This window comes from Heliangelus exortis, chromosome 5 (assembly GCF_036169615.1).
Source record: "Heliangelus exortis chromosome 5, bHelExo1.hap1, whole genome shotgun sequence".
In the NCBI taxonomy this organism is placed as follows: domain Eukaryota; kingdom Metazoa; phylum Chordata; class Aves; order Apodiformes; family Trochilidae; genus Heliangelus; species Heliangelus exortis.
In genome coordinates, this window is record NC_092426.1 from 2,170,989 (window position 1) to 2,183,949 (window position 12,961).

General features: G+C 40.6%; 1 protein-coding gene across 2 annotated transcripts in view; it reads right to left on the minus strand.

Annotated features, from left to right (window-relative positions):
* Window positions 1-1,245: 1,245 nt before the first annotated feature.
* Window positions 1,246-12,961, minus strand: part of SOS2 (SOS Ras/Rho guanine nucleotide exchange factor 2) — a 51,945-nt gene continuing 40,229 nt past the window's right edge. For both annotated transcript variants that reach the window (XM_071745105.1, XM_071745106.1), the window contains exons 13-23: window positions 12,783-12,886; window positions 11,354-11,573; window positions 10,275-10,394; window positions 9,781-9,943; window positions 9,133-9,250; window positions 8,353-8,525; window positions 7,619-7,735; window positions 5,777-6,038; window positions 5,036-5,077; window positions 3,828-3,937; window positions 1,246-3,101 (exon numbers count right to left, since the gene is read on the minus strand). In XM_071745105.1, coding sequence (XP_071601206.1) covers window positions 2,589-3,101; window positions 3,828-3,937; window positions 5,036-5,077; window positions 5,777-6,038; window positions 7,619-7,735; window positions 8,353-8,525; window positions 9,133-9,250; window positions 9,781-9,943; window positions 10,275-10,394; window positions 11,354-11,573; window positions 12,783-12,886 — 1,942 coding nt within the window. In that variant the 3' untranslated portion in view covers window positions 1,246-2,588. The remainder of the gene's footprint in view (window positions 3,102-3,827; window positions 3,938-5,035; window positions 5,078-5,776; window positions 6,039-7,618; window positions 7,736-8,352; window positions 8,526-9,132; window positions 9,251-9,780; window positions 9,944-10,274; window positions 10,395-11,353; window positions 11,574-12,782; window positions 12,887-12,961) is intronic.

The following is a 12,961-nucleotide window of genomic DNA, read 5'->3' on the forward strand; positions in this document are numbered from 1 at the left end:
CTGAAAATGGCACCCCTGCTCAGCAACATCCCAAGGTTAACTCTCATCAATGCACACTTCTGCTTCAACAAATTTAAGCTCTCCTTGAAGACCACCACAAACCAGAACCCCTGCCAAGGCCTTGATGGAGAGGAAGTCCTTTGATACATACTAATTACTGATCTGGAGATGATCAGCTTAAAATGATCTGGGGCAAGGGCTTTAATGAATGAGGACCAAAATATAAAGCTGCAATAAATTTTAATATGGGATACTGAAAATCCTTCAGTGCCTAAGCACTGGTGCAGGAAGGTACAATGCTGACATCCATGTATTTTAAAATTTGGGAGAGGATTTTTCTCCCCTTCAACAAAACACAAAATGTTAAAGTCTGAAAAAATATGACTCATCTTTTAGCAATAGCTACTGGTGAAGACTTCAGAAGAATGAATACAAGGAGCTAAAAAAAAGAGAAATTTAACTTTTTCAGCTTATTCTGCAGATGACTGGAATGGTGGAACCTGACAGCCTTTGCTATCTAGAGCATTAGGGAAGTGCTGCACTGAGCAGAATTTCACCACCAGATACCCTTAGAATTCCTCCCTAACTTACAGAAGAGTACAAGCTGTATTCTTGCTGCAGAGCAAGAACCATCTTCAAGGCTTTGTCTTTCTCCTGCCTGCTCTTCTGGTTCGTGCATGTCAAATTTGGGACTTTTCTAATGTTATTTTTGTAAAATGAAGGAGCCCTTCTTTAGAAACTGTGTTCTGCCCTTGCACTAATGGCCATCAAGGTGACACCTCAGCCAGATTCTACCCCCACTTCTTACCCAGGAAAGGAGCACAAAGGGGACAGGCAGTAGGAGAAGACTGTCCAGGAGACAGAGTGCAATTTTCTTCTCAGGAGAAGAAAATTATCTGCCCTCCCCAGGTGTATCACATCTCCTTTTCCAGAGGGAATGTCTGAGGCAGTGGGAGTGACAGACTGATGAAAAAAACAGAGTGTGACCTGGAAACTTGAGCTGCTCCAAATCCCACCGCAGCGCTCTTCCTCCAGCCAGGATCCAGAGAAAAAAAAGGGAAACCACTGCTCCACCTAGAAGGGTTGAAGCATCTGGTGGGTGAGGGAAAGCTTAAACTTCAGAAGACCTGGGGATAAGCAGAGCTGACAACAGCAGCACGGAAAACCAGGGTATTTTGTACTGCCACAGACTCACTGCAGTTCCCAACCTTGGCCTTTACAAGGAACACGCACTGCTCAAAGCTCTTAAAAATTAAGACTGGGGTGATTTATTAATCTTGTTAAGAACTCTGATACAAAGCACAGTAAAAGGCCACAGACCAGTAAATAAAATGTGGCTTCTGGCCACTTCATAAATGCTGCTACAGTACTACCAAGTAAAACAGACTCACTCTCACGCCAGTTCAAACAAGGAGGAGTTCAACTGGCAAATAAAACTTCCATTCACTTATCAGTTTAAAAAGTTTAATAAAGCTTTTTAAGTGTTTGCTGGTTTAAATGCTACCAATTTCCAAAAATGGGTTCATGATGAAGTTAAGTGAGATCTAAAGAAAGTTATTAGGTTTGGAAGGCAAGACTGTTCCTAAGCCAGAGGAAACACTTCTGACCGGATGAGATTGCAAGAGGAGCAGACTCTATTATAGGCCTCAAGTCACTTAAATTTATACAGGTTATTAATTAGCATTATCTGTAAATATACAATATAAACAATTGTACAGACACGGCATATAGCTTTGTTCTCCAGAACAGTAGACAACTCTTTAGCTTAAGACATCTTTGCCTACCAAAACAAAAAGGCACATCTGAACAAGATGCATGCTAGGGGTGAGGGATCCTTTCCAACCTCTGCAACAGGCAGTCCTTCTCCCTCCTTTCTCAAAAAAGAAATCAAGACCAACTGAATATTTTGGTATTTAGATTTCAACCTGGTTTGTTTGTGTTGTTGTTGGTTTTTGTCTTCAGCAGCAAATCAATGGCAATTAAGACATGGCATTAAAATATTTGAGAACAGGAGCTGTCACTCACCAACCTCCAAGCTTACAAAAAATGAGAAGGCAAGTGGCCAGAGGTTTCAAATCAGTAACACTGCATGTCCTCGTGTTGTGTAACCATCCCATTGGTTTTGGTTTTAAATTAAAAAAAAAAAAAAAAAAAGAAAAAAAAAAGGCCACTAGTGCTCAAATTTCAAAGAAAAAATTCCACAGACGCACCTTTTTTTTTTTTTTTCTTTTTTTTTTTTTTGGCTCAGTGCAATTAATTGATGTCAGTTTAAATTTGTTTAGTGTAGTTTACAGTGCAAAAGGTACATTTTGTATACTGGCATAACTGTGGGCACTGAGGCAATGCTGCTGATCACCTGAGGGTAATGCAGTCCAACAGAGGAGAGTCTGTGGAGTCTGATTTATTTTTTTTTTCCAATATAAGCTTTTTTTTTTTTCTGATCAGCAGCACTTTAAGAGCATAATTTGTGAAAGTACTAAAATACAAACTGCCTTCGAATAAATTAAAAAAAAAAACAAAAAAGAAAATAAAACCCCACGAACACTTTACAAATACTATTCCAGTGTCAATGACTACTATGGCTAGGGTCATTGAGGAGTTTCTGCATTTTCTAGCAAAGACAGTCTGTGCAAAGGAGGGTGGGAGAGCTCCCTTTTGTAAGTCTTTGGTGGCAGTTTTGGTAACTGAGGGCTCGAATTGTGCCGGGGTGGGACGGGGGGTGCAGGCGGGTGGGTGGCCAGGTTGTTGTGACTGGTGCTGATGACACAGCAGCGACGCAGGACCCTGGGAGAAGGTGTGCTGGGAGGAGTGCCTGGAGAGCTGGGACCTGTGCTGGCTTCCCTCAACCTGTCAGGATCCCTGTGCAAGCGTCCCACGGGTGGCAGCTGGAGGTTGAGGGGACAGTTGATAAAGTGTTCGGGCGGCCGGAGCGGTACCGGAGGCGGAGTGTCGGGGAGAGGGTCCCGGGGAGGTGGAGGAGGAGGGCTGTGCAGTGGCTGGTCAAAGGGGTTGTTGTAAGCAGGAGCACGAGGTTGTATCTTTGGAGGTGGTGGCAGCCGAGGTGGGATCGCTGGAGGATCATCATCCAACTTTGAACTTCCCTACATTGCAGAGAAGGTGACAGGAGAATGATGAGAGGACTGGAGCGAGGATGGGAGGCTGAGAAAACTGGGTCTGTGCAGCCTGGAGAAGAGAAGGCTGAGGGGAGAGCTCCTGCCCATGATCCAGGACTTCAAGGGGGGTCCAGAGCAGCTGGAGACTCCCTATGGACAAGGAGTCCCATGGACAAGACAAGGGGCAATGGGCACAAGTTGCTCCTGGGCAGATTCCCATTGGACACCAGAGGAAAATGTTTCCCCATGAGGACAGTCAGAGCTTGGAATGGTCTCCCAGGGGAAGGGGGGGATTCCCCCACTCTGGAAAGGTTGAAGTCTCAGCTCCAGGGGGTGCTGAGACATCTCAGAGAAACAAGAATCTGAGAAGGGTTGGAGCAGATGGGCCTTGGGGGCCCTTCCCACCTGACACTCTGGGATTCTAAGAAATGCAGGTGTTTAGATCAAGAACAGATCTTCTGACAGATGCAGAATTCTCCTGGTGTCTGCCACTGGTGCTGTCAGAAATGGAATTATCTTACTTCTCTTTGATGTGACTGTGACTATTAGCACCCAGTTCCTCCAGGACCCAGCAGTGTTTGGACACTGGGAACCTGAAACTTGAACAGGGCAAGTGGAGCACTGCATTTGAAAGTCTTTTGGACTAACAAAGTCCTGCTTGGCTAGGTGTACCCTGGCTTCTTATCAAAGTTATTTAGTGTAGGACAGAAATACCTTAGAATTAGAAGCATCCTGATCCATCTTCTTTCGTGGAGGAAGTGGAGGAGGGTTCTGAGGCTCATCACTTAGTTTAGGAAAGCTACCCCAGGAACTGAAGAAAGTCTCTGAAGAGAGAAACAGCAGATGTGTTACTGCTTGTGGAACACATGCTAGAACTTTAAGCCAAACTAGAAGCAACTCAAATAAGCAAATCTTTGTGTTCCACTGCAATGTGAACCATTAACTTCAGGTGTATGAAATTCTCAGTGTTTTTTTTCCATCAGATACACACCTCACAAAGCAGGCTCCTATTTCCAGTCTCAAAGATATGCATCAACAGCTAGCAGGCAATGCCACAGGACAGAAAATAAAAAGAACTTTCTCTGCAATCCTCTCTAAGTTGCAGGATTTACCCACCCCCCCTACCCTGTTTACCACAGTGCCTGCAGTTCGCCCACACACCTCAGTTACACTTTAAAGAAGAATTTAGATCTTTCAGCCATACAGGCACACGTTCAAATTTGGAAATTTAGAGGCTTTGTTAACAGGTCTGTGACACTTCTAAAGCAGGAGAATTATACACAGAACAGATGCCATCAACTCTTACAGCACTTTAGGGCATTTCTAGTCCTTTTTTACAGAGGGGGAGGGGGAAAAAAATCCTCAAAGTGGAGAAACAACACAATCTGTGTTGGTGACTTTGGTGCTTTTTCTCTCAGAAGTGCACAGAGTCCTCTATCAATAAATTAGGTACCCATGCTCTCCAGTTTGAAACTGTAATTATATTATGCAAAAGTGTATGCTCCTGTAGAGTCAGGGAGTGAAAAAGAAGCTGAAAACACAGATGAATGTACAGGCAGCTGTGGTAGGAAAGTACCTCTTCTTTCCCAGCAACAGAAAAATTATTTTCACTAAGTGGTAATAGGAAATTATCAAGTTGCTTCATTTGTAGCATTAGTCAAGCAAAGTAATCATCAAGGACATTGAAAATAGAAGCAAAAATTGAGCCTGGGAAAAAATCCAAAAACCAAACCAGGCAGCTTTGAGACTTTACATTCTTTACTGAACATTTGATCTAAAACCTGCACAAAAAAATCCTCTCAGAATCCTAATGAATGCAGCCCATTTTCAGCCCAGATTTCAGATATTAATTCCCATTCAGCCTCCCTGAAACCACAAAAAGCAGAGTTAAATCAAACAATTAATAAAGTTACAGTACTCACTTGACTGTGGCAAATTGACAGGAGCAAAGATGCTGTTGTTACCTGTTTAAATGAAAGATCAATTAAAGACTTTTAGACAGAACAAATGCACACAAAGTCAACTTCCCTGTGTAAAACATTCCTGGAGCTTTTAGGTTACTCTGGGGATGAAAACTTCATTATTCTGCTCTGTTCTAACACTACCACACTGCTGCTCACTTCCCCTGCAGCCCAAACTCCCTCAGCATTTGCCATATAAAAATTGTTAATTACTTCTGCCCCACACCAGGCCTGAACTGGCTGCCAAGTCTGCAGAGCCAAGACCTGTCACATGCTGCTTTCAAGACTAAGGAGCTGCTCCCAGCCACAACCAAAGCTTGGCAGAGTTATCCATGCATCTGAACTAACAGGGTCACACTTAAAATCTAGACCTGACCATCCCAACTTCTGGCACTTCTGTTCACAGCTCAAAACAGGATAGGAACAGGATCCCCTTCTGGGGAAATGAACCCAGAATCACCAGTGTGTGTTCATCCCAGAGGATGGGTTTTTACCTTCAGTAAGCCAAAAGAGTGAAAATGTCATTTGCTACTAAACTGCTTACAGCAGGGGTTTCCAGACAGCAGCACATGTAACAGAAGAACTTCATACTACTAAATTTTGCAACTTTTTCTTTTAAAAAATGCTGCTAGACACACACTGATCCATTCTGGCAGCTTGAGGGACAGTCCCAACACTGACTAAAACCTACTGCACACTTACCATAAGAGCTGTTGAGATCAATGTCTAAAAAGACACTGAACTCTGAAGAAGCAGACACTGGGGGTGTTGATGGGGTGTTGGGAGAAGTTGGTGCTGATACTGTTGTTTCATGCTCTGCCTCAGTGATCCTACTGAAACTTATCTTACTGGGTTCCTTTTCAAGTGGCAGTGGGTGGCTTCTCAAGGTGCCTGAGGTGGAACCATGCCTGCCAGTGTTGGGCCTTATCCCAGGAGATTTCAGGGGGTATGTTGTTTTTCTAGGCTGGAGAAAGAAAAGATGATTAGTTTTGTTAACATTTCAAGAGAGCAGAATCACCCAGTCTCTTAGAGGTATTTTAAAAAGTACTTCTCAAATACACTTGAAGTGGTGTTACAGCCTTTCTGCACTTGACCTGAGGTTTGGTCTGTTGTTATCTACACAGGAGAAATCTACTGAAAAGTTATAGATGGAGCTTAACATGTATTTTTTTCACAGATTAATAATGCTTAATTTAATTTTAATTACACAGCTACGAAGAATGAAGAGTCAAGGTTTCATGTGCATGCCAAATCAGCACAAAACACAGGGATGGGCAAATCACAGCCCTGGGAGAGAGTTATTTCATGTGCCCCCTTAAGCCTGGAGAAGAGGTTGGTAACAGCACTGCAACCCTTTGTTCTTGCTCCACAGAAGGTCACCAGGCTCCTACATGCACCCAGGATCAAGGCCAGACTCAGACACATCTGGGTCTGCATCCTCTGGGTCAGTCAGGGCAAAAATTCTTACACACACATCACTGGTGTGAAGGAAACAAGGCTCATGAAACCTGGGTGTGACAGAGCACAGAGCAAAGCTGCTCCTTTGAAGATGAATTTCTATTCCCACCCTGCAGTGGTGTGCACGACCCCACCACACTGCAGCACCCAGGGATGGACTTTCCTGAAATTCCCATCAGAATGTTTGGAAATCAGGAACTATAAAGAATTGATGCCCAGCTGACTGAGCCTGGAAGCACGTGTGCCTATTTTTAGAAAATATTTTAGATAAATTACTGTAAGCAGCATTTTTGCAACAGTCATTTCTGTCCTTTTCTTGCCCTGTTTCCAATATCATCTTACTCATTCCTCTAACAGGAGATTGCTAAAATGATTTATAGCTCCCCCAAAATTACAGTTGCCTTAAGCTACTCAGAAGTACAATTACAACATACAAAAAAGAAGTGTTTAGAGAGCAATCTTTCTGCTTTAAAAGAACCCTGGGCTCCAGCAGTCGTTTGTTGCTTTTTGTTTTTTTACAAAAAAAAAACACCACCCAAATTTCTTCTCTTTTTTTTCTTCTCTTCTTTTTTATTGTTCAGCAAGAAGGTTGCACCTTGTCAATTCTTCAGGTTTTGTTAACAATTCAAAATATTGAGACAAAAGAAAAGCAGCAATTAACTTCTGCTTAAAGAGAACCTAACATATTAATTATGTAGAAAACCTGGATTTCAATTAATATTAATATTTTAGAAGATTTCTTGGTACTTTGAAATGAGAAATGTTATTACATATTCTATCAAATGACAGTATGGTAAGAAATCCAAATTTAAATGGTAATATTTCAGGATCTGGGGAAAAAGATGTTCATTCTAAAATAAGCCAGAAGGTAGCATGTTTTAGTAGGGATGAACAACTGAAATAAAAGCATTTTAAAAACAAGTTTTGCCAGAAAAATCATCTCATCATGCAGAATTCTGAAGGAAATATCTATCTATCTATATATATGGTTGTATTGAGTTAACTATGGTTTTGTTAAGTATTTTTAACTGTGTTGTCATAGTGTCTAATGGATTTTAGTTATTTAGTTTGCAGGACAAGACTTACAAATCTAGGTGGTTGCTTGCAGTTTCGAGGTTCAATTTCTAATGACTTGTTGAAGAGATAATCTGTAAACTCTTTTTCTGGTATCTTCCCCATGGGATTGAGATTTTCAAAGAATTTCTAAATGAAACAAGCAGCAATAATATTTAGAAAATGAGCACAAGCACAGAACTTCAATAAAAATCTAGCTTTTTACTATTGTCAAGCTTATTTCCAGGAGAAAGAGCATGACATGTTCCCTGAAATAAATTAACTAACAATAATTAACTACAAATAATTAACCACTAAAGTAACAATAACAAACAGGAAGGGAGAGGGGAGCTACAGCATTTTCCAGTGCTTTTTTTGCAGTACCAACAGTGGCATCCCTTGAACTCAGTGTATTTCCTAGCTAATGAATATTGTAAATCTCCTGAACCCTTTCTGGTCACGTCCACAGCAATTAAACACACAATGCAAATAACATTTTAAACAGCACTATTAATGCTTGTTTAATTCTTCATGTGAATAACATGGTTTGCAGAACAATAAGGGGATGAACAAAACCCAGAACATGGAATCCAAGTCATTAAATCCCCACTTCTGGGAAGTCCTTTGTTGTCTGCCAGCCCCTGTTCCCCCCTGTTCTCACTGTCACTGTTCAAGCAAGATTTGGTCTAGTACTGGAAGATTATTTGGCAATTTTTTTACTTCTTTTCCCTCTTCTATCCCAAAACAGATATTTCATGTTTGATTACCCGAATTTCTGGCTCTATCCGTAAACAGTAAGGCTGGTTTTGATACTGCTGAATTTCTCCTGTAATTTCAGCCACTTTTCTTCTTTTACTGAAGTTAATTAATTCTTTCCCTTGTCTTTTAAGGAAGTCAGGATTCCCTTCTTCTGTCTTCAAAATATTTGTTAGGTATATTCCTGATAAAAAGAGAAGAATTATTTTTTTTAATTTCATTTTCATTCCAAGAGCTGATTTCATTCTTTCTAATAAATGATGAAGTCTGAGCATAGGTGGAGCATTCCCTTTAATGCTCCAACAGTTTATTTTCTGGCAAGAATGGACCAAGTCTGCATTTTACATAAAATAATGTATTACTGAAGTAAGACAATGCATCTCCTTCACATCTTCAGGTTGTGACCTTAAACACATCACCAATGTGGAAGTGCTGTTAAACAAATTAATTTAATCAGACCAATATAATAACAGAAAAATAAAGGGAAAAATTTAAAGGGAAATATTTTTAAAGAAAACTAAATTTTGTATAAAAGGCACCAAGTCTGACCTAGTGGGAGGTATCCCTGCCCATGGCAGAGAGGTTGGAACTAGATAATCTTTAAGGTCCCTTCCAACCCAAATGATTCTATGATGTAACAAAAGATTACAAACCTACAAAGTCAGAATTACAGTACAGATTTTTCAGAGCTAAAAACAACCCTGGATGTTTTAAGCAATATGAAAGCATCTGTCTCAAACTCAGGTTGACTGACAGCACACAGAGCATCAGCCTGCCCTGGTGTTACTTACCAAAGAAAGGCACACAGGGTGGATTGATTGACTTGAGCTTAGCCAGATACTTCTTAAAATGATCTTGACTTAATTCTACTGCTTCATCCAGGACTTTTTTTTTCCTTTCCTGTAGTGCCTAAGTTGTCAAAGAAAAAAAAAATAGGAATGCAAATGTTCTAAACAACAGGGTTAGCAAAACCAAGGCAATTCCCCAGCTCTCTGAGCAAAACTTAAGAACTGAAAACCAGATTTGAAAGAAATGGAAATCCAAGTTTTAGCTATCCCCCCCCAACATTTCTTGTGTAGGTAGGAAATGCTGCTGTTAAAGTCCTCCAGTCCATGTTTCTCAGCCCTGGGATCCTCCTCTTTCATACCCATAAAATGCCTGACAAGGAGCAACAGGTTCATTTCAGACAGGTTAACAACCAGCAATCAAATGACCACTCTTTTCAGACTGAATACAGGAGAGAAAACATCTGCAGAAAACCTCCACTTCCCATTACAAACCCTTTGAAGCAACCAATCCATCTGGGATGTTTTTCTCAAGAATAACTTTAACTCTTTCACTCTTGTTTTCTTCCATGAAATGGATACTATGAATTTCACTTCAGAAGCGGGTGGGATACATTTTTTTTTTTTTTTTTAAGAGCAATGGCCAAAACTTACCTCAAATGTGTGATCTAGTCTGTACACTGAAACAGAGTTCATTGCACTGACAATCTCCAAAACACCATTGAAATTATTCAGGTCTTGAAAAACCTGCAGGATTTCTATAATCCTACTCAGCACAGCCACTCGCTCTTCAAAGTTCTCTGTTTCCACAATGCACCTAATCACATGAGATAATATAAAAAAACATATAAATAAAACCTGATAAATAAAACCTGACATTTTGCTCACTACTAAATCAAGATTTTTCAAGCAAAAAGTGGACAGTGCATTCACTGTGCACATTTTGGAGCTTTCTCAAGAATCTCAAGTACAAATGTATTTATATGTTCAAGCTGAAAAGCCTCAAAAGGTTTTGGCCAAAATCTGATATTCCTTTAATAACCAACAGTCATCTCAGGGGTCAAGGCAACAGAATTCAAACAGCAGAAAAATCTGGACTCTATCTCAGCAGGAGTTCATGCCACTACCCCATCACCACCTGTACTTACTTTTCAAACCAAAGAGTGAGATTTGTAGTGTGACGAATCATTTTCAGGAGATTTGGGGAGTTCATTTCCTTATCTTCTTTAGTCCACACACTACCAACGAGTTCAGAAGGCTGTACTGCCCTGATAATGGCAAAGCAAGATGCAGAAGAATGCTCAATGCAAATAATAATTGTATGCTCTCTGTTTGCATGAAAAGATTATTTCTTCCCTTAATGGTGACCTGGCATTCACAAATCCAATCCAATCTAACCTACTGTATGACAGTTACTGAAAGTAACTTTTTGATGAGTACTTGACTAGAGAAGGAAATGTTATCTTAATTGAAACTGGCATTTTTGAATAAGCATTTTCAGATAAGAAAATGACAGAGTACATTCAATTTCCCGAAAGTGTAAGAAAGCATCTTAAAGACAGCTACAATTTTTGGTTTTTTTTAAATCAGGAGGCTGAAGTACTCTGAGCAAGCTTCTGGAAAAGTGGCCTTTTCAACAGAACAATTGCTGACACTGAAGCACAAAAAAATTCTTCACCTTAAGAGTTCTGCAAGGCCTTAAAGAATTTCTACCCAACAAACCCATCTCTCACACCAAGGTTAGCTCTTTTTATCACAGGTCACAACAGAGCTAAGGAACAGCACAGTACTGATGGTACCAGACCAAAAAAAAATCTTCAGAATTAGATGAGAGGACTTTGCAGCCCCAGTGCTATGGTTACATGTGTAACACCAGGGCCTTTGCTATGCAGCTGTGAAGGGCAGGAGCAGAGACAATCATGTTCTCTTTTTATAATGCAAAATCTTATTCATGTAACACTAAGTTTGCTTTTAACAAGGAGACAATGCAAATCAGTATTATCTCCTCATAATATTTTAGTGTCCTTCCTGCATTGATTTAGGTTGCCAGGAGACACATGGAGATAAAAAGCCTTCACTTTTATTTTTCACATTGAAGACCTGGCAAGCAAACCTCTTCCCATAAACTCTCCAAGCCAAGGGGATGTGCTTTGGACTGATTCTATGAATTACAAACCTCCTAAAAATGAGAAACCACCTGAAAAAGGTGTGTTGGTGGGACCCTTACCTATAGAAGTCAGACTCCAGCAGTGTCAGCTGCCGAGCGATCTCGATGGGGTGCAGGGTCATAAGGTCCATTGCTTCACTGTGCCCAGCACGCCAGATGTGCCACTCAATTGGGGGGGGTGGGCTCTCAAAGGTGATGTTGTGGCTAATGCCATTGGCCTGAGCTTTCTTTCTCTTGATGATTTTAGCAATTGATTCCACCCACTTCTTCATGGATTTCCCTGCAAAACAGGAACCGTTAAACCCCGCGTTTTTTAGCAACATCTTCAGTGGCTTCAGGTAACTTGAGAAAACCAGCCCCAAAAATGGGTGTGTGCACTCAGAACTCTGCATTTCTGCATGCAAATTAATTAGGTTTGTAGTTTTTTTTTTTTTTTTCCTTACAGGCTCTTGCATCTGTGCCAGTCAGTAAATACAGACACATGGGAATGATTTTTTGGATGCTCAGTTGCCTTGAACCACATTTTGAGAGTTTAGGAGTGGAAAAAAGTGAGCCTGTGTATGTTATATTTTACTTCTCAGCAGCAACCACCTCTACTTTGACTGCTAGATTCATCTGCTTAGAGGAGACAAAACAAAATAGTAAATAAGCAGCTTCAAGTGAGATCTTTGCACTATTCTGCACTACAAAAAGATGAAGAGAAATGCATATATACAACATCAGTCCAACATTTAGTGCCCAAAATAGTGGATAAGATGGGAAGGACCTCCAGCAGTTTCAGACAAATACCTTCTAAGAGAGTAACCCAAAATGAATTATTCCTCTCTGGTCAGCAATTGTTTGTATGGAGGATTCTAGAGGAAGATAAGCTACCATTCTCTAAGTTTGACTCAGAATTATATTGCCCAGTGTATGGTCTGGCAATCTCAAAACTGGTTTGGAATTGCCAGGATAATTATTAAAACTGACATGCCAAGACCATCACCCTGCACACTGCCTGCCAAAAAATTCTGCTTGCTGGTAAAGGATTGCTCCAGAGGAAGTGATACCATATGGGTCAAGTACCTGCTCCTAAAAGGATAATGATTTTTAGGTGGAATTTTTAATAAATGGGAAAAGAACACAATGGAAAAAACCCAGCCAGCACACAATGTCTGCAGCCAACAGGAAAGGAATCCTCCACAAATCCAGCACTCTGAGGAGGAAGGTGACAATCTGAATTATAAAGTCAGGCAAGGATGAACATTACTGTCCAGAAGTAAATACACTTAAGGTGAATATCATAATGCTTGAAATAATATTTGGTAGCTGTTTAGGCTCCAGGCCAAACTTGCTCATCTAAAGTAGAGACTCAGAAACTGCTCAATTACAGGTTTTAAGATTACTCATAGGTACAGAGATATTCTCATGCCTAAAACCTGTCAGGATTAGACCAGCTGGTTGCACCAAAATGTGGAAGAACTACAGGACCACCAATTACCATACCTACCTCTTACACTGGAAATAAATGTCTCCAGTCTCTCTAGTAACTCCAGATCTCTCTCAAAATCATAAAAGTGATGCTCTACCCAGTGACGAAAAACATTTAATATTCTGAGGAGGGAGAGAAAAAAAGAAAATATTACATTTTGTTTTTAAGGACTTCCAAGGCTCATCCCATGTAAACAC